Raw genomic sequence first — 20,913 nt, 5'->3', positions numbered from 1 at the left:
AATAGGTATAGCCCTGTTCAGGTTATCTATTTCTTTTTGAGTGAGTTTGGTAGTGCATGACTTTCATGGAATTAGCCCATTTCATATAAATTGTCAAATCTGTATGTATAGAATTGTTTCTAGGACAGGTACCCCCTGCTTTTCAAAAGTTTGCTTTATGCCATGTTGCTTCTATGAAAAGACCTGCATTACTACCTGTTTTTGCTAACCAAAAGAAATCCCAAAGAGAATTTTCCCTTTTATGAAAAAAGGCAAAAAGTGAAAATAGCATTCAGCATTTGCTTTTTTTTTTTTTTAACATCTTTATTGGAGTATAATTGCTTTACAATGGTGTGTTAGTTTCTGCTTTATAACAAAGTGAATCAGTTATACATATACATATGTTCCCATATCTCTTCCCTCTTGCGTCTCCCTCCCTCCCACCCTCCCTATCCCACCCCTCTAGGTGGTCACAAAGCACTGAGCTGATCTCCCTGTGCTATGCGACTGCTTCCCACTAGCTATCTATTTTACATTTAGTAGTGTATATATGTCCATGTTGTGAGCTGTTATAGAGGTACCTGCACCCCAAGCAGCAAGTGGCACCACCAAGCTCCTTCCCTGGGAACTACACTCAGCATCTCATCATCAAGCCACCATAGCTTTGAATTGTGTCTGTGAGTATCTGAGCTTTATCGCAATTTACTTCGTGCATCCCTTAGCAAGATGTGTCCTTTCTTTGTTTTACAACATTTCCATTCCGAAAGGTTGCATAGGAATTCTCTTTTGGATAGTTGGGGAAACCTGTATTCCCTTACTGTCCTTTTGAGGTCTTTAGTGATAAATTTTCTTGCATTCCAGATATTGGTAACTTGTGTGTTTTCCCTCTTTTTGGAGGTCTCATCATAGCTTATAATCTTTTCAAATGATTGGCTTTTATTTTAGTTTCATTGATTTTTCTCTATAGTTTTTCTGTTTTCAATTTCATTTATTTCTGCTCCTCTGTTGTTTCCTCCCTCTTCTTGTTTTGGGTGTGTGCTGCTCTTCTTTTCCTAGTTTCTTAAAATGTAAGCTTAGCACAGGGAACTCTACTCAATACTCTGTAATGGTCTATATGGGAAAAGAATCTAAAAAAAGAGTGGATATCTGTATATGTATAACTGATTCACTTTGCTGTACACCTGAAACTAACACAACATTGTATTGATCAATAAATCAACTATACTCCAAAAATATTAAAAAAAATAGTTAAGTCTAGAAATCAGGAAAATAAAGAATGGGAAAACAATAAAAACATGTAAGCTTAGATTGTTGATTTGGGTTCTTTCTCATTTTCTAAGATAAGCAGTTAGTGTCATAAATTTCACTTTAATCAGTATTTTAGTTGAGTCCCACAAATTTTGATGTTGCATTTTAATTTTGTTCAATTCAAAATAGTTCTTTTCCTTTGAGATTTCTTCTTTGACCCATGGACTATCTAGAAATATATTGTTTAACTTCCAAGTGTTTGGAGATTGTCCTGTATCTCTTAATGATTTGTAGTTAATTCTATTATGATCAGAGAACCTACTTTGTATGACTTTGTTTTAAATTTCTTAAGCATTGTTTTCTGGCTACTGGTTCAGTGGAACTAAAAGCTCTCATTTCCTTCTTTGATCCCCCTGCTACCAGCTGCTCCATGTATTCTGCGCAAGGTTTTAGTTGCATTCAGTGGGACAGGCAGGAAGAGGCTCTTTCAGACCCCACCCCGCCTCACCTTCAGCCCTAGCGTCCGAACCACCCTGCAGCACCACGCTGTCTCCGCACCGGCTGGCTTTCCGAGAGCGCGGGGAGAAGTCCGGTTCAGGAGCGTGTGCGTGCGTGCGTGCGGCGGAAATCCCGCCTCTCGGCGTCTTCGGTTGGCCTTGACCGCAAGGGGGTGAGCTCAAGGAGGAAGAGGAGCAGGATTGAAGGAAACTTGGAGAGTCGGCAGAAGAGGCGGGGATGCTCCTCTTCCCCATTGGCTGGGCCAGCGGAGACGCCTCGATGCGATTGGCTGGGCCGCGGGGGCCGTATCCCCGCGTCGGCCCGCCCCTCCGGCCTCCGGAGGCGCCGGGATTGCAGGCCCCGGGATTGGGAGTGCCGGCGGAGCTCGTGGCCTTTGGGGCTGTGTTCGCACGCGCCGGAGCCAGGCAGCCGGGCCTCTGCCGTCCGGTCTTCGTCCTCGGGGGGGGGGCGGCGAGGGCGGCCGGCCGCTGGGGCGGTGCGGGCCGGGGCCGGGCCAAACCGGGGCACGGCGGGCGTTGGCGCAGCCGCCGGACCGGGGCCTGCGCGGACCGCCCGCGGCGCGCGTCTCGGGCTGTCTTTTCATTTCCAAGTGATTATTGTTTTGGATTTTTCTGCAGACGTGAATTTTGATTAATTTATTTCACGCACCAGTTCTGGCCTGAGGTAAAGCGGAGGATGCGTGCTGGTGTCATTTGTCGTTGAGATGTGGGCTTCTTGCAGTCTGTGTGTTTACCTTTTGGATTTAAGGGAAGGGGATGACATTGTGATTTGGTCTTGTAACCGTGCATTCTCAAGGTCTCGCCGACGTGGTACAGACCCGGGCGAATCCCGTGTGTGACTCTTACCTGGACTGGAAGTAGGCTTTTTCCTTTCTCGCCCCATCTTTCTCTTTCCCTCGCTCCTCCTCTCACTCCCCTCCTCCAGAGCTTCTCCTCTCCCTCCTTCCTGTTCTCTCTTTTTGCCGCATTAAACCTTGCGGTAGGGTCTTTGTAAAATTCTGAAAAGGTTTAGGTCTTCAGCGTTTCTGTTTTACTTGCAGGTTTGACGACTGGGAGGAAATCGGGGGAAAGATGCCGTCTGATTCTTTCTGTTTGGCTGCTCAGGCTCGACTTGACTCCAAATGGTTGAAAACAGATATACAGGTGGGGTTTTGACATTCCTTTTTCCTGGTGTTTTCCTGCCTACATAGTTAAATTTCTGGTGAACCCTTTCTTTAGGGTATGTAAGGGCATGCAGATCAGATCTTGCCATATGAGAGAAGCAGGTTTGTTTTCTATAACTTTAAATGTACCTTTTATTGTGTCAATTTTTATTGCTCTTTCTATAGTGTGTGTGGCTACATTTTAATTACAGTTATTTATAAGTGCAAGAAATGAGATAGTTATGCAAAAATTTTTTGTTATTATTTTTTAAGAGGTCTGTATCATTCTTAGCCATATCTTGGTGACTGTTTAGTGATACTTTTTGAGATGTTCAGTTAATTATGTGGGGGAGAAGTGACATACAGTCATTTATTATGTCCTGCAGAAACTCACTTATTTTTATGGGATTCTGTGTTTGTGTTTCTGGAGCGACAAGGGTTCAGTTGAGCTGCTTGTTTTGTATTCTCACCGGTCTTATTAAGAGGAGTACTTGGATTTTCACGTCAAGAACATGTGGAAACAAAATGTTAGCCTTAGACTCTCTAATATTTTGTTTTAAGGTAATTGCATGCTTGTTCAGAAATTGCCAAATAAATAACGATGATGTTTCTGTAGTCTTTTCTTTATCCCAAGTTAGTTTTGTTTGCAAATGGAAAAACTGTGTTTGTAACTCCCTGTTGCCCTCAGAAAGAAATGGCTGAAATATTTTGTAGTGTATATGTGTTTTTTCCCTCTTCCCTGAGGTTAACCATTTTAAGTATTTCTCAAGTAATCTTAACCTTGTTCAAATACAGTCTTACATACTGCATGACGCAAGTCATGTATTCTGTAAGCAGTTGATCTTAGATACTTGAAGTGAAGCATTATTGCCCTTCTTAAATTTTTTTTTTAAGTGTTGAGTCCTAGTTGGTTTCAGAGCCAAGTGTTAAGAACTATGTTGTGGGTGATGGGATTGTTATTAATGGTGTAATGTTAGATAAGAAAAACAAGAAGAATTGGGTTAAGAATTGGCATAGTAGTGACTTTTTTTAAAAAAAATTAAACATTACCTTTTATTTAGCAATTACTTTCTGTTTTCCTTTGACTTTTTAAAAAAAATTTTTTTAGGGAAGGCTCATTTATTTATTTATTTATTTTATATTTATTTTTGTCTGTGTTGGGTCTTCGTTTCTGTGCGAGGGCTTCCTCTAGTTGCGGCAAGTGGGGGCCACTCTTCATCTCGGTGCGCGGGCCTCTTCGCTATCGCGGCCTCTCTTGTTGCGGAGCACAGGCTCCAGACACGCAGGCTCAGTAGCTGTGAGAGGCGGAGCACAGGCTCCAGATGCGCAGGCTCAGTAGTTGTGGCTCATGGGCCTAGTTGCTCCGCGACATGTGGGATCTTCCCAGAACAGGGCTGGAACCGGTGTCCCCTGCATTGGCAGGCAGATTCTCAACCACTGCGCCACCAGGGAAGCCCTTCCTTTGACCTTTTTTTTTTTTTTTTTTTTTTTTCTTTTTTAAGCAGGGGTGGGGGAAGTGAGAGATGAATAATTTCTTATTTACAAAATCTTGAGATTCAGGGAAACTGATTTTAAGAATTGTTTTTATTTATTTAAAAAAAATTGAAAAGAAAATTTACTTATTTTATTTATTTTGGCTGCGCTGGGTCTTAGTTGCCGCACTCGGGATCTTTAGTTCAGACATGTGGACTTCTTAGTTGTGGCATGCATGTGGGATCTAGTTCCCTGACCAGGGATTGAACCCTGGCCCCCTGCATTGGGAGCGCAGAGTCTTACCCACTGGACCACCAGGGAAGTCCCAAGAATTGTTTTTGTATTAGTATTTACATATTTACAAAACTTTTTGAAGAACTTTACCTAATGAAGTTTTTTTTCCCTTAGTAATTATAATTGAATAATTGCTAAATATGAGTTTTAGCATCTTGATCTAAAACCGGTTTAATGCTGAGTTGAGTGCCTACAGTGAGTCGGGCAGATATACATAAAAAGAAACACCACTTATGCCTTAGAGCGATTACCATTTTACCTTTGGTTTATTTAGAGTAATATACAGTGCTTGGCCCTTCTTAGACATTTGAGTACTATTCAGAAGTCTTCCAAACTCCTAGGAATAAGTGAAGAGACCTAGGTTTTGGATAGAGGAAAAATGTAGTATGGGTATTGAAGCTGTGAGATAAATGAAAATAGTGTGAAAAAATGATTGCTGACCTTGGTTTTATACAATTTCTCCAGCATTGCTTATTAAATGTGAGGAATGAATGCTGTTGTTTTACCCTAAGGAATAACTTAGACATGGTTTACTCTTTGGAATCTTTCCTGAAAACACATATTGTGGATGCCGGCCTTATGCTGACAGGTTTTACACTTATCTTGTTGGGGATGTCTCTCCCACCTGGAGTGGGAAGGGTCCCCTTCCTTAAGTAGGCTTTTGTATTGGGAGCAGGATTGACACCTGGGTAATGAATAATATGTGGGGTAGAAACATGTTTCTTAGCTGTAAGAGTTAGCTAATCTATTTTTCTGTGGCTATTTTTATTTGAAATGCCTGTGAAGTTTTCAATGACTTTAGAAAGGAAAAATTTTTGGAGATTGTGAAAAGTTTTAATATGTGTCTATTATAGAGAATATAGACACTAATCCTAGACTTTCTTGATCAGAGATATTTAGATCCCTCAGGCCTCGGACTTTGTAACCAGCTGCCTCTAATGGAGTACCCATTATATGGCAGGCATATATCTGGTTTTTACATATATAATGCTTTTTACTTCTTCAGTACTCTTTTCTGGTTGTTGTGTGGAGTTCCTTGAGTCGCCATCTTCCTTCACAACTCCCTTGAGGAGGCAACAAATACAGAGCTAAGAAGTGTTAGCTACATAATCACTACCATTACCATGTTTATATTTACAGTAAAAGTCCTTCTGTCTGATGTGATTGGTAGTTTTTTTGGTGAACCAAAAAGTCAATTAAGCAAAAGAACCATAATACCTTAAAAACTTTTTATTCTTAAAATATATATGCATATTTATTTCCTAGTCTTTTTTTTTTTTTTTTCTTTTTGGCTGTGCCGTATGGCATGTGGAATCTTAGTTCCCTGACTGGAGATCGAACCCGTGCCGCCCGCAGTGGAAGCGCAGAGTCTTAACCACTGGACCACTGGGGAAGTCCCTTGCTAGTCTTGATGTAAGGTTAAGGGTGTGTCTTTGAGCATGGGTCCACGAATGGCGTTATCCTGTTCTTTTTTGAATAAGCTGTACTCAGATCAATCTCCTACAGTTTCTGTTTTTGGGTTCTTTGAATTGGGACATGAAATTAGATATGTATGAAGCAATTTTTAAAACTTTTTATTTTGAAATAATAATAGACCCACAGGAAGTTGCAAAGAAAGTAGAGAGGTCATGGTATACTCTTCTTCCAGACTCCCCCAGTGGTACAATCTTAGGTAACTATAGTATAATATTAAAACCAGCAAATTGACATTGGTACAATGTGTGCATAGTTCTATGCCATTTTATCATATGTGTTTATTCATGTAACCACCACCACAATTAAGATCCAGAAGTGTTCCATCACCACAAAGATCTCCCTCCTGCTGTCCCTCTATAGTCACACTCAACTTCCTCTACCATTTTTGACCCCTGGCAATCACTAATCTGTTCTCCATCTCTATAATTTTGTCATTTTGAGAATGTCGTATGGTATGTGACCTTTTGAAACTGGCTTTGTTCACTCAGTATAATGCCTTTGAGGCCCATCAAAGTTGTTGAGTATATCAATAATGCAACTCAGATTGAATTTTTCTTTTCTTCTAGTCATCAATTTAAAATGATTCAGCATGAAAGTTAGCTTTTAAACTTAAAAGTTATTAAATGTATATATTGTCACTTTACGCTTAGAAATATCAGTAGATTAAAAAATGTAAACATGAACATCCTGGTAAATTCAAATCTCAGGTTTTCCAGTTGACAGATGATACGTAGAAATAAAAGGATGTTGTACATACAGGTAACTTAATTGATTTTCATAATGACTTCTTGTGATTACTTTTGTGTCTGTGAATAGGTAGTATTGCTCAATTTTTTATTCATGAGTTTGGTTGTTTGTATCTTTTCTGTACTTTGGACCTGTCTTGTCAGGGGTTTATATATTTTGTTAGTCTTTTTTAAAGAACTAACTTTTAGCTTTGGTTCTTGGAAAAGACTAATAATAGTTATAAAGGAAAGAAAATGAGTTTATCGTTAGACTTCACAACAAGGCCTTATGCAGAAGAAAGCTGAGTAACATGTTCATGGCACCCAAGAAAAGAAAATGTGAGCCAAGGATTTTATGTTCTAGCAAAACTGACTTTTCAGGTAAAAAGGACACAAGTTTATCAATGAGCAGGAACTCAGAAAATATTGTTTCCATGAGCCCTTCCTGAGGAATTGAGTAGAGAAAGATCTTTAGATGACTGAATGACTGTACATTGACATGAAGACTGGTGGTGGGCATTAAACCTATAGTTATGGGTAGAACCCAGAGTGAGTTTTAAAAGAGAGAGAGCATAGCATGTAAGAGCTGTATGCTTAGACGTGTTGGATTATAGTAGAACTGTTCTGCAGTGTCTAATTTAGTAATCCTATGCATTGAAGTTTTCACTTCAGATCTTGTATTTTTCATCTTTAGAGGTTCCATTCCAGTCCTTTTTGTATCTTCCATTTCACTTGTCATGATGTTCATATTTTCCTCTCTGTGAGTACATGGAACATATCTATAATAGAGCTTTTAACATTCTTGTCTGCTAATTCCATCATGTCTGTCATTTCTGCATTTATTTCGATTGACTGAATCTATCATTTCTATTGATTTATTGCTCTGGTTATGGGGCATGTCTGCATGCCTGGTAATTTTTTATTGAATGTTGGACATTATAAATATTATGTTATTCTGTGTTAGATTTTATTTTATTCTTTTACAGAACATTAGTTTTGTCTGGCATGCATGTAAGTTACTTGGGATCAATGTGGCCTTTCAAAGATTGATCCTAAGGTTTGTTTGGGCTGATTTAGCACAGCCTTTAATCTTGGGCTAATTTATCTGCCTTATTAAGGCAGTGTCCTTCTCAGGACTCTAATGCTTGGTGTGTTGGGAGGTCTTTCTGTTCTGGTTGGTGGAAACACAAGATTTCCCAGACTGTGAATCATGGGGGTGCTGCCTACTCCTTTTTAGTGCTTCTTTCCCCAGCCTTGGGAGTGTTCTCAACCCATACCCAGATCAGTTCTCAGCCAAAGTCTCAAGGGGTCCCCTCTGCCCATCTCCAGAGATCAGTCTCTCTGCTGCCAACTTCCTCTCCTGTATTCTTGTCATTTTGACCTACTTATAGCTGGTCTGTCTCCTCCATTCAGCAAGACCTCTGGGCTCTATTTGGGTTCCCCTTTCCTGTGTTGCAGCCTGGAAGCTGCTTCCAGGCATTAAGTTTGGGAAGTTGTAGCCCTTATTTCATTTGTTGCCCTTCTCAGGGCTCACAGTTCTGGGCTGTCTGTTGTCCAGTGTTGGAAAACAGCTGTTTGATATATTCTGTTTGGTTTTCTACGAGACAGGTAATTCCTAAAGAAGTTAATTCTTCACAGGTGGAAGCACAGGCCTTTCCAATCTGCTTTTAATATCATTTATTGACTTCTTAATTTTAGATACTGTTTTTTTTTGGTTTTAGAATTTCCACATTTTTGTTTGAATGCATTCTATTGAGGTATAATTATATTTAGTAAAATGCACCTATTTTAAACGTTTAGTGTGAAGTGTTTTGACAGTTTGCTTAACTGCCACATTAGGTACTCTTCTATAGTTTCCAGTTCTCTGCTGAAGTTGTTAATGGGGTCTTTCAGTTGCCTGAACACATTAAACCTTGCGCAGCCTCTTTAGATTCCTCGACTGCGTCTCCCTTTCCCTCTGGGTTGATACCCCAGCGTGCCTGTGGGCTGCCCTTCTCCTCCTCGTCTTAGATGTAGTGTCACACAGCAGGGCGTAGGTTAGGGCTTCCCAGCTGCCTACCATGGAGTTGCCGTTGACATCGTCTGGAAGGTGGGGGAGAGCAGGAGCTCACTTTCCATGGGGTGAACATTCACCGCTTGGTAAAGAGAGATACGGGAACTGGGTATTTTAATTCCCACCCCCTTTTTTTCCCTTCTTGGACAGGTCTGTGGTTTCTTCTTGCAGACCTTGGCGAAGAGCCCCACATGCCTGGGAAGTGTGCCTGCCGCACACCATGGAGTGGGGACCGGTGCAGTAAAACGGGAGTCTGCAAACTTTTCCTGTAAAGGGCCAGATCGTAAATATTTCTGTGGGCCACGTGTCCTCTGTAACAGCTGCTCACCTGTGCTGTTGTCATGCAAAAGCAGCTACAGACAGTACATAAAAACAAGTGCATGTTGGTAGGCTCCAGAAACTTTATGGATACTGAAGTTTGAATGTCATAATTTTCATGTGTCATGAAATATTTTCCTTCTCTTGGTTATTTTTCGATCATTGAAAAATGTAAAAGCCACTCTTAGCTTGAGGGCCATATGAGATCAGGTCGTGGGCCAGGTTTGGCCCCTGGGCTGGGCCTTAATTTGCTGACCCCTGTAGTAACTTGCTGCATCATTTGCTTCCTATGCTTCCTTGTCTTGCCTCTCCCTCTGCCCTTCCCCTCACTGCCCTGGGCTGGCATCTACCAGGGAAAGTGTCAGCACTTTAATCTGTTACTCGGGCTTTCCTTTTTAGGGCAGTCTGTATCTGTATGTCTGTTTTCTGGATCCACTCTTGATTTGTTTATGCTGTCTTCCATTTTTTTCATTTTTCAGTCATGTGGTCTTATCTTACCCATTTTTATTTTTGTTTGAGTTCTAGGTATTGTACATGAAAAGTTGTTGTGATCATTTGGGGGCATTGGGTAATGCTTTCCTCCTTCCAGAGAGGATCTGTCAAACTAGTAGCACTAGTGACCTCAGGTTACTTCAGAGCAGTAGGGAACTGTGATGGTTCAAACCTGGGCTCCTGCCGGTCTGCTTGCACCTCACCCGTACTTCTGTGTGTGCGTGGCCCTTCGGAGTTCTGCTCAAAGCATGGCATGTTTACCTCTTCCTCACAGGCCTCTTCCCTGTGAGGACCATGGCTCCGGCCTCTCAGCAGCTCCACTGAGCTGTGCTTGGTCTCAGCCCTGCTCGCAGAATTGGCAGGTGCCTCTAGGGAGGCAGCTTTTGGCTCCCTGGGCTGTCCTCCTCTCCTTGCTGCCTGGATGTCTTCAAACAGGTGTACTTTATGTTTCTTTCTGACCTTTCCAGTTGTTCTAGAAACCTGTTCTTAAAATTTTTTGGAATTGTCCTGTGTTCAGTAGGTGTTTAGAAAGTATTTTTCTGCAAGGCTAAGAAAAAAAGCCAGATATCTTTACTTTAGTCATCTGCAGATATTTGAACAGTTCCCGTTTCAGGCATATTTTAAAAATAGAAAAAATAAACATTTTCTGACTATAAGTTAATCAAAATGCCATTTATTTCATTTGGCATATTCTGTTTCGGATTATATTGTGTTCGGATTATTTTATATTATTAATTATATTATATTCGGATTATACAGTTCTAAAGTAGTGATTTTAACAGATACCTTAAGGGTCAGCTTGCCCAATTCTATTTGGTTTTCAAGTATTGGTAGCACCTGTGATGGCTCCCCCAGGCCTCCTTACTGCACGTGTTGGTGCATGTTGTGGTGTTGGTGAGAAGAGAACAAGCTTGAGAGTTAGGCCTGTTCCCAAAAACTCTGACAGCCTCGGTGTTCTGTGATCTTGGTCAGGTAATTGAACTTCTAAGTTTTAGTTACTGACCCTCAGAACTGGGCCTATTACTACCCCCCTTGCTGGCTTCTTTTCAGGATGAAAATGCCTTTACCTGCTATGTCATTTTAGAGGTGTGAGGTAAGAATGTAAGAGCACATTGGAAAAGGGTCCTAAGACTGAGTAACGCTAATCAGAGGCATCTGGATTCTACGTGAAAAAAGTTAAAATTTAAGATCTATATTGTCACCCATTGGGAACGTTTATGTAAATTACCTACTAATAAAGGCAAGTTATTTATAGACTGTTGTACAAATACTCTTAAACTGACAAATTGAAGTGACTTTTACTGCTTGTGCAGGTTATTCTTCCAGTGCCATGATTATTTCCCAGTTTTCCCGGCCTCTTTCTCCTTGGGATCCTGTGCTTCCCTCCCAGTGCCTTGGAATGCTCTGCCAGGGCCTTCATCTCTGCCTTCTGCAGTCTAGCTCTTTCAAGCCCTGCTCCATGGAAGCTTGCTTTGTTGCCTTAGCAGTGTTCCTCCTTCCTCAAATCCTTTCAGATGCCCGAACCATTGTAGTTTGGTGGTTACTCGAGTTCATGTCCGCAGTTCCTAAGAGGCTTCTACAGCGAGTATCCCTCCAGACACCCAGTGTCTACCTTCCACACAGCTGCCCTGCTCTTATCCTTCCCAACATGACCCGAGTGATGAAAGAATGGGGGGCGGTAGTGATAGTTCTTGTTTCCATGTAAGCTGGGCTTCTTCCTTGGCTTATTCTATAATAAATGTTAAGTCCCCAGCCACCCTGGGGTAATCCTAGTGGGCAGTCGGGGCTGGTCCACCCTCCCTCCTTCGGCATTAGCATCTTCTGCAGGTCTACAGCCCATGCTGTTGACTCCCAGATTTGAACCTCTAGCCCTGAACACTCTGCTAAGATCTGAATTTGTATTTGCAGTATGTGTGTAATTGTGTCTGTGTGTGTATGTGTGTACGTGTGTGCGCGTGCATGGGGAGAGTATCTCCATGTTTATGTTCAGTAGTTGGTGCAAATCTCAGTGGTTAAAACTGAGCTAATTCCCTCTCATCCTGAGTCTGTTCCCTACCTGGTTTTTCACTTTTCACATCTGCTCTGTCCTGTTTGATCTGAAATGTCTTACATACTTCTTCTCTTCCATGTCTTGGCTTAGGCTCTCATCCTGTTTTGGGGAGCTCTTAGCAGAGGCCTCCTAAGTTATTTCCTCTGTTTCTGGTTTCTTCCTCTGTCCTCTCCACTGCCCTGACACTGAGTTATGGCTGGAGGTGTGATCATTTATTCCCTGGCCCCTAGAGGTGGCGTGTAACTGCTGGAGCACAGCACGCGTGGGGCTATCTATTCTGGCCACTGTTTGCCTGTGTGGCCATGCCGGCCAGGACTGAGGCCAGCGGCAGCTCTTAGCTGCCCTCCTCTTACGCAGACCAGCAGATGAGCCAGGCCTTTCCATTCCCGCATTAAAACCTCAGGGGCCCTGAACGTTTGTGGCTCACTTTTTAGAAACGATTTACTTCTCCCTCTGCCAGTTAATACTTTTGCCAACAGTCATGTTTTGGTCTCAAGTATGTTTATGGCAGTTATCTTGTTAGTGATGTGGACAGATAAAATATGAGTGCTGAGAGAAAGTTGTTGCTTCTGTAAAAACTAAGTTAGATGCCAAATTGGTTTTCTGTTGCTATGTAACAAGTCACTGACCAGAAATTCAGCAGCTTAAAACAACTCCGTTTACTCTCTCCCCCTTTCTGTGTGGGTCAGGTGTCTGGCCATGGCTTAGCTGGGTCTTCTGCTTCGGGATTCACAGGCTGCAGTCAGGGTGCTGACCAGTCTGCTTTCTCATCTGGAGCCTCACTGGGGTCCTTGTCGGCAGAATTCAGTTTGTTGGGTGTTGGGTGGGGCTGAGCTGTGGGCTCCTAGGAGACGCCCCCTCCATTGGCAGCTCATGGCAGTGGCTGGGAGAGTGTCTCTTCAGGATGGCCCCATCCTCTTAAGGGCTTTTACCTGACAGGGCCCTAGGATAATCGTCCTTTTGGTTAACTAGAAATCAACCGATGTGAGACCTTAATTATATATGAGAAATTCCTTCACTTTGGCACAGAAGGAAACAAAACCTAGTCACAGGTAGAAAGTCCCATCCTATATTCACAGGTCCTGCCCACACTCAGAGAGAGGATTACACAGGGTGTGTGTGCCCCGGGGGGGCAAGGATCTTGAGGGCATCTTAGATTTGCCTACTACACATTGTTTGGATAAAAGTGAGATGCTAAAAAAATGACTTGTACAGGTTAGGTAAGAGAGAACTGTAAAGGATTGCACGAAAAGCCTTGCAAGTCTAAAGGAATTGTGCACTAAGATTGCTCACAAAGTGCCCTTCAGTTCTTGCTCCCTTTAAAGAAACTGAGTCTGGAAGTAGTGGATGCTTCATGAGAGTGGCGAATGTTGGATTGATGACAAGGGACAAGCTGGTGGACTTGTGAACAAAGAAAAGGCCCTGACCTTCCATTAAAAGATGGGCAAACAGAGGTGTCTGTTTTAGTGTAAAGTGTCTTGTCTGTCTGAGAAGAGGGTTTCTGTTGTACCTGCCGTTTTCAGAATGGATGCCTTCTTTGGGTGTTCACCATGCCCCCGCCCTTCAGTGACTGCTTTCTCTGGGAAACCTTTTCTGACTTCCAAACACTGACAACCAAGAGCACTTCTGTGAGCATTTTTGTTTTGTCTTTGAATATCACTATGGACTCGTGTTTTTATTTAAAACTTTTTCAGTCCAATATAGTCGTTATGTATTTTGATGTTCAAAATTATTCTAAATTTGGCCAGTGAGGGAGTCCTCATCAGGCTTTGAGCAGCTTTTTTGGTGCAAACTTAAGATATTCCAGGCTCACCTTTCTGCCCCGGTCCTTGACTCAGCCTTTTTTTTCCTAGAGCCCAGGTTTCATTTAGTGGGAAGTGGTACTTGGAAACCAGTATCTGGGTGCTGGGTGTACTCACTGCTCTCAGAGTGCCATTGATTTTAGGTCTTTTCCAAAGACAGTGCAAGCAGATATATTCAAATATAAATTCATGCTGAGATTTCCAATTCAAATTGTTCTTAAAAACTTCCTTGATTTTATCTTTTATACTTAAAATCTTAGTTTCTAGTAACATTAACATACTTTATCATAAACATACATTTTTTTATATTAACATTGCTTTATCCTACAATATATATACATGAAATAGTTGAAAAATTTTAATGTCAATATTATAGTTGTGAATAAGACCAATTAGTAAAGTTTAAGGTTTTTTTTCCCTTGAAGTATATCCAACTAAAGGTGTATAGTTGAAAAGGCTCTTGAAATACAGTTGACCCTGAACAACGCAGGTTTGAACTACGTGGGTCCACTTGTACTTGGATATTTTTCAGTAGTAAATACTGAAGTACTACACGGTCTATGGTTGGTTGAGTCTGTGGTTGTGGAGGAACCGTGGATATGGAGGGCTGACTATAAAAGTTATATTTGGATTAACCCCTGAGTTGTTCAAGGGTCAAGTGTACTTTTCTTTTTGATAAACAGGTTAATTTGCTTGTTACCAGTTATAGGCTTTGCTTTTTATGATTTAATTGTACTTTTTGAAAATCAAAATCATTTATATGTTTTAGAAGTAAATGTAAGGTATACTCAAAATCTTGCCTTCATTCACCTCTGCTGCTTTTTACCCACGTTCCCCTTCCCATCTCCCCATAAGTGATCATGTTATTTGTGTCTGGTTTATCTTTCCAGAGCACCTGCCCGCATGTGTCTTTTTTCTTGTATCTTAGGCAAAACGTAGCATAGTATATAAGCTATTATGCACAGTACCTTTTTCTCTTAACTGTATTTCTTGGGACAATTTTCATTAAATGTTGAACGAATGAGTTTTTTTTTCATATTATTCTTTAAGAATTGCATTGTGAGTACGATTACTCTGTAAGTTTATTTTATTTATCATTGCCAGCTTGCGTTCACACGAGATGGGCTCTGTGGTCTGTGGAATGAAATGGTTAAAGATGGAGAAATTGTATATACTGGGACAGAATTAACACAGAATGGAGAGCTTCCTTCTAGAAAAGGTAAGGGCCTTTAACTAGTATTTTTCATTGTGTTAAGACCTTTATAAATTGCATTTTATAGAAATTTTGGAATGTGCTATAGGAACAGAAGTGTGCTTGAGTATAACTGAAGTTTTGTTTTCACTTTGGAGATGTCTAAATGATAGTTAATATTAGGAGCTTCCTGGATTTCACTGTTCTATGCGAATTGAAGGCCTTTTCATGGCAAAACCACCTCGCTGTGGTGTCCTTCCTCTGATGTCTCATTTGTAGCTTTTAGGAACTCCACTTAATGTTTCTTCGTTAAGTTTTAAAATATATATTGCTTTGGCTTACTATAAATTGTGGTTATTATAAGGTCGAGTGGAAATAATCAGTATTCCTGAAATTTTTCCTTTGTGACTCTCGAGTGGGAGTGTATAAAACACTTTTTGGAAACCTTTGGCCTGTGGCCTGGACTTGGCTCCCCTTCTATTGTATCTTCTTGTCTATGCAGGGAAATATCAGTGAACACTCTTGTTAGGCCTGTAGTTATGAAAACGCAATGAAATTCTGTCACTCAGTTGTTCTTGACTTTGGCTGTGAATCAGAATCACTGTTTAGGCTTTAAAAAGAAATGAATGCGTGGACCCACCCCAAACCTGAAAAGCCTGCAGGTCTACACAGTGAGCAGCCGCGCACCCATCCCCCAGGCCCTACCAGTCCCTCCTCTGTCCATTGGTGTGCCTTACCTGGCGCCCTTGGGCACTTCATGCATGGTATTAACAGGGTCCAGTTCAGTGTAACTTTTTGTCTTTAAGGTAAAACTTATGCATGATAAAATACATGTTCTAAGTTTACTATTCCATAAGTTTTGACAGATGTAATCGGTGTAACTTAAACCCCTCAATGTTACTCTCACTTTGAAGGTTGTCTCGTGCCCCTTCCCAGCTCACCCCTGCCCTCTCTGCTCAGAGGCAACTACTGGTCTGATCTTTCTCTACCGTGGATTAGTTTTGCGTGTTCTAGACTTTCATGTAAATAGAATCATGAAGTCATCTGTGCTGTTTTGTGCTTCTTTCACTCCGTAATGTTTTAGTAGTTTTAGTAGTTCATTCTGTATATATATATTTTTTTGAATTTTATTTTATTTATTTTTTTATACAGCAGGTTCTTATTAGTTATCTATTTTATACACATCAGTGTATACATGTCAATCCCAATCTCCCAATTCATCACACCACCACCACACCCCCGCCACTTTCCCCCCTTGGGGTCCATGCACTTGTTCTCTACATCTGGGTCTCTATTTCTGCCCTGCAAACTGGTTCACCTATACCATTTTTCTAGGTTCCACACATATGCATTAATATACAATATTTGTTTTTCTCTTTCTGACCTACTTCACCCTGTATGACAGTCTCTAGATCCATCCACGTCTCTACAAATGACCCAGTTTCGTCCCTTTTTATGGCTGAGTAATATTCCATTGTATATATGTACTACATCTTCTTTATCCATTCGTCTGTTGATGGTCATTTAGGTTGCTTCCATGACCTGGCTATTGTAAATAGTGCTGCAATGAACATTGGGGTGCATGTGTCTTTTTGAATTATGGTTTTCCATTCTGTATATTTTTAAAGTTTTTGTGCCTCTTCGTCTCAGCTCTCCAGTATTTGTTAATGCATTAAAACTCATTCCCCAAAATGTATTTTGTGAAACATTAGTTCTGAAAGATACTCTGAGAAAAGCTAATTACATGGAAAAGTTCAAAGTGTATTTCTTTTTCATTACATTTGATGAATATTTTTTGTTCTTTGTTCTTTTAAAAATCATGTGGTTAGAAAGCAAAGTGTAATTGTTCTTTATGTAGGGCCCAACTGAATAGTTTTTTTGACATTCAGTAAAAGTTCGTATTTTTAATGTGGCATGATATGTGCTTTTTATTATTAGAAAATACTTTTTTTCCTCAGGCTTATACATGACAAATTTCATTTTTAAGACTGTGTACATTATATGTGGTTGTATTGTAGTTGATTGTGAGGAAAATACAGATTAGAGTAGAAGTTCCTCAAACACACAGTTTTCTTTGCTCTGTTTTCCCCAGGGATCGATCACTTTCTTCTGCACCCACCCATTCTAGGATGAGTTCTTAATGTTATCAAGCTGGATTTCTGCATGGTTAATTTCTGGGAAATTGTGGCTTCTAATAATTTGCGCTTCCCTTGAGATAAACTTTCCTTTCTTTTGCAATCACATTTAGAACTTCCTGGTCCTACTGATGAGGAAAGAATGCTTCCTCCTATGTAGTAAGCTTTTGTGTTTCCTTTGGGGGCCTGCCCTACAAAAGACAGGCTAGATTATAGTCATATACGTTTTTTAAGTGAACATTTCTTTCAACCCTGTTTAGGGTTGTTTGTATTTATTATTTTGAGGAAAGTAGAGGAGGGAATAGGATATAAAGAAAGGAAAGTTAGGAGGCTACTAAAAGATATGCTAAGCTTATTTTTTTATTTTTGTCTAGGGCTGGCCTTTATGTGAAGAACTTAAGTATCATGAGCTGTTTCATTTATTGTAAACCTTCTCAGTCTATGCAGATAGTAGAAATACAGTAGCCAGTATTTTGCTTAGCCAGGCCTCTTGAAAAAGTTTCATTGCTGCTTCTATTACATTACAAATGTAATTTATTGACATCAGGACCAACTTTTTGTAGTTTTATGGAGCTTATTTTTGGCTTTTTCTGACTTCATACTGTACTTAAGTGCATTAATTGTTTTGGGGTGTTTTTTTTTTTTTCCTTTGTCTAGTCAGTACTCTTTAGTTATGTGTTCCATGAGATGAGTTTTTGATTTTTTTTTTTTAGAATACAACTTTCCTGCTAGTTTTATAGTTTTTCTGTGGAGGGTGTAAAACATTGCATGTGACCTTTCTCCCCAAATAATTCATGATTATTTGGGCAGAAAAGGCGTCTGTATAACCAAGGTGTGTAACAGGATGATGGAGAGCCCATGATGTTCCCCACAGCCAGGGCTGGAGGAGTTCCGAGGTGGAGTGTTCCCTGTGGTTGCCAGGGAGACCTGGCCTAGGCTCGAGGGTGGCGGTGTGTGGGGTCCCCGGGGAGAAAGGAGCCCAGGCCTCCAGGTGGAGGACTGAGAAGAGCAGCAGTGTGCCGGGTCACAGGGAGCAGCGGGGGTGGGTGGGCCAGCCTGGAGAGAAGTGGGCTCCTTTGAGCGCCCAGCTGCATCTGAGTCCAGGAGGGTACGCCTGCTGGTGCGTGGACACGCTCCTGGGGGACACGCTTATACACTGAAGGTTAAAAGCCTAAGGGTTCCCAAACTCTGCCGTTCATCAGGACCACCTGGAGGCTTGGTCAGACACCCATGCCTGGCCCACCCTTAGAGGTTTCGATTACTTGGAGTTGGGATAGGGCCTGGGAATTTGCCTTTCTAATGTGTTTCCAAGTCCTGCTGATGGTGCTTGCTTGTCAAAGAGTATGTCGTGTCTGTAGTTACAGTCTATTACATTGGGAGTTTCAGAGACAGAAAGAGGAAAAGAGCTTCCTCATGTGCTCCTTAGAAAATAGAACATGAAAAAAAAGCAAATGACCACAGTTAGATTTCCCTCATAAATATACTCTGTCCTTCATAGTTAATTCTTAGCACTTTGAATCTTGAGTCCTTTATGGAAAAGCTAACCCACTCCTGGGGGCCTGCCTGATGTCTGTTGGAAGCAGTGGTATCAGCTTCTGCTGGCGTCCGTTCCCTCCAGGGTTGGTGCTATTGCTTTTGTTTGTTGAAGACCCGGTTGCTGGCCTTTAGCTTTAGAAGGGAGCAGGTGATAAAACTTGAAGCTCCGGTTGATTGATCACACTTAGCAACATTGTCGGAATGGACAGGAGTAAAATCTTTTGCAGGGTGGGCTTCTCGGCTGCCCTGTGAGGATCTGGTCCTTGTGCATCCGGGGGGTTAGAACATAGCAAAGGCAGCGAGGCGTGGAAGCATTTCTAGAGCCTCCCACTATCCTGGGAGTTGCAGTGTGTTTGCTTAAGTAACATCCTACCTGTATGAAGTTAATCAAGGGAGTGCTAATTTCCTCTTTTTGATACGCTGGCTCTCGCATACTGTGGCCCGGAAGCACAGGGAAGCTCTAGTGATCGCTGTGAGCTCATGAAGCAGCATCCCGTCTCTGCTTAGGTTTATGTCCAGCCTTCTTGCTGCACGTGGGTGTTACATCATGAACTCCATGATGTGGGAGCCGCTGTTTGTTACTCTGGTCATCTAGGAAGTGCCAGATACATCTGGGTGTAAAAATACCTTGACAGTTTTATAGTTCAGAGTTTAGAGTCTGATCCTGGGAAGGTGGCATCAAACAGCTTTCAGAGGAGGCTGATCTGGGCTCGAGAGAGGATGGCTGAGCCGTAGTCCCAGAGAGAAAGCCCAGCCTGGTAGTGAAGGGCTCACACTTTTGTTTATTGATCAGCTTTGTCAATTCTGACACATTTTTGCAGCTTTTGTTTAACTTAGGCAGATAAAGTTCTCTTTCCCTCAAATCTTCTGCAGTTTACTTATCTGCTCACTTATCTCTTGCCGTCTTCTTTCACGTTTTGGCATAATTGGACATTTCCCTTTAAGACAGAAGTTACTGTCTTCATTTTTTTTGGCTGCGCCGTGCTGTGCGGCATGTGGGATCTTAGTTCCCCCACCAGGGATTGAACCGGCGCCCCCGGCAGTGGAAGCGCAGAGCCCTAACCACTGGACTGCCGGGGAAGTCCCGATCTTTCTTCCATCTTTATTCCTTGATAGTAACATTTATCATCTTGCTTATATATTTACATTTCTCTGCCACCATTCTTTCTGGTTTAATCTCAACCATCCATGTTAATTATGACGTTTATCTAAATTAAGTAGCCTCTAATTCAGATAGTGGTTCCACACCGCTTCTGTAATTCTCCAGCACCAACTGGATAGCTAATAATTCAATCCAGTTCTGACACTTAACTACTCGAGTTAGCTCAGGCCCCACAAATTAAGGGCTCGGTCCCGCAAGACTACCTCCACTTCAGATGCCAGCCTCAAATGGGATTCCCAGACTACTCCCACTTCTGCCTGGCTGACTACAAATTCAGAGGTTTCCATGACCCTCTCAGTTTCCATAATTCACCATAACAACTCACAGAATGCAGGAAAACACTTTGTTGGTTTATTTTAAAGAATACAGCTCAGGAACAGCCAAATGGAAGAGATGCAGAAGGCAAGGTGTGGGAAAGGAGCTCAGAGCTTCCATGCCTTCTCTGGGCCCTCCACCCTCCCAGCACACCTATGTGTTCACCAACCTGGAATCTCCCCAAATTCTGTTGTTCAAGAGATTTTACAATTTAATCTCCAGCCCACCTCTCTCTAGAGGTCAGGGGGTGGGCCTGATAGTTCTCACCCTCTAATCACTGTTTGGCCCTTCTGGTGTCCAGCCCACATCATGAAGCTATCTAGAGGCCCCACGCTGAGTCAGCTCATTAGCATAAACTCAGGTACAGTGGAAAGGGGCTTGTTATGAGTATCAGAAGACATTCCTATCCTCAGTAAATTCCAAGGGTTTTAGGAGCTCTGCGCCAGGAACCTAGAGCAAAGACCAAATATATATTTTTGTTATACCACAGATAAAAAAATGGGAAGTAGGTGTTAGAGCATTTTAGCAGAGCTCGGGAGTCCACATTATAAGGGTCCCATTTTACATGTTTAATAAGCAAGAAGAATGTGCTCATTAAGAGGTGCAAAGGTGGTTTTGAATACTGCCCTGCAGTAACAATAAGAGGCAAAGGTATGTGTGCACTTATTTGTTAACCTGTGCTTGGTGACTGATGATCTAGTTATTTTCTCTTAGCATTTGTACAGGGGTTCACAGATTAGCTATCGATTAAATCAGTTTAATATTGGGGCCAGTGTACGTTAATGAAAGATTTGAACGTTGCTTTTAAGGTAATACACTACAGAGCAATGTGATTTTTATTGATATAAAAAAGTTTGTCAGAATTTTATAATTCAATTCGAGTGAGTCTGTAATCTTATATTTTCACAGTCTTACACGTGGAAGTCATGTCAACTTTCTGATGAGTGAAACTCACGTAGACAGTTTAGAAAATTCAGGTTAACTAGGCTCTCCTTGAGAAAAC

General features: G+C 41.6%; 1 protein-coding gene across 7 annotated transcripts in view; it reads left to right on the top strand.

Annotated features, from left to right (window-relative positions):
- Positions 1-2,244: 2,244 nt before the first annotated feature.
- HERC2 (HECT and RLD domain containing E3 ubiquitin protein ligase 2) overlaps positions 2,245-20,913 on the top strand; it is a 218,099-nt gene continuing 199,430 nt past the window's right edge. For all 7 annotated transcript variants that reach the window (XM_068545354.1, XM_068545356.1, XM_068545353.1 and 4 more), the window contains exons 1-3: positions 2,245-2,409; positions 2,786-2,888; positions 14,675-14,789. In XM_068545354.1, coding sequence (XP_068401455.1) covers positions 2,817-2,888; positions 14,675-14,789 — 187 coding nt within the window. In that variant the 5' untranslated portion in view covers positions 2,245-2,409; positions 2,786-2,816. The remainder of the gene's footprint in view (positions 2,410-2,785; positions 2,889-14,674; positions 14,790-20,913) is intronic.

The sequence above is a fragment of the Eschrichtius robustus genome, chromosome 5 (assembly GCF_028021215.1).
Source record: "Eschrichtius robustus isolate mEscRob2 chromosome 5, mEscRob2.pri, whole genome shotgun sequence".
Classification (NCBI taxonomy): domain Eukaryota; kingdom Metazoa; phylum Chordata; class Mammalia; order Artiodactyla; family Eschrichtiidae; genus Eschrichtius; species Eschrichtius robustus.
Note: the sequence above shows the minus strand (reverse complement) of the source record. Positions and strands in the feature narration are given on the sequence as shown.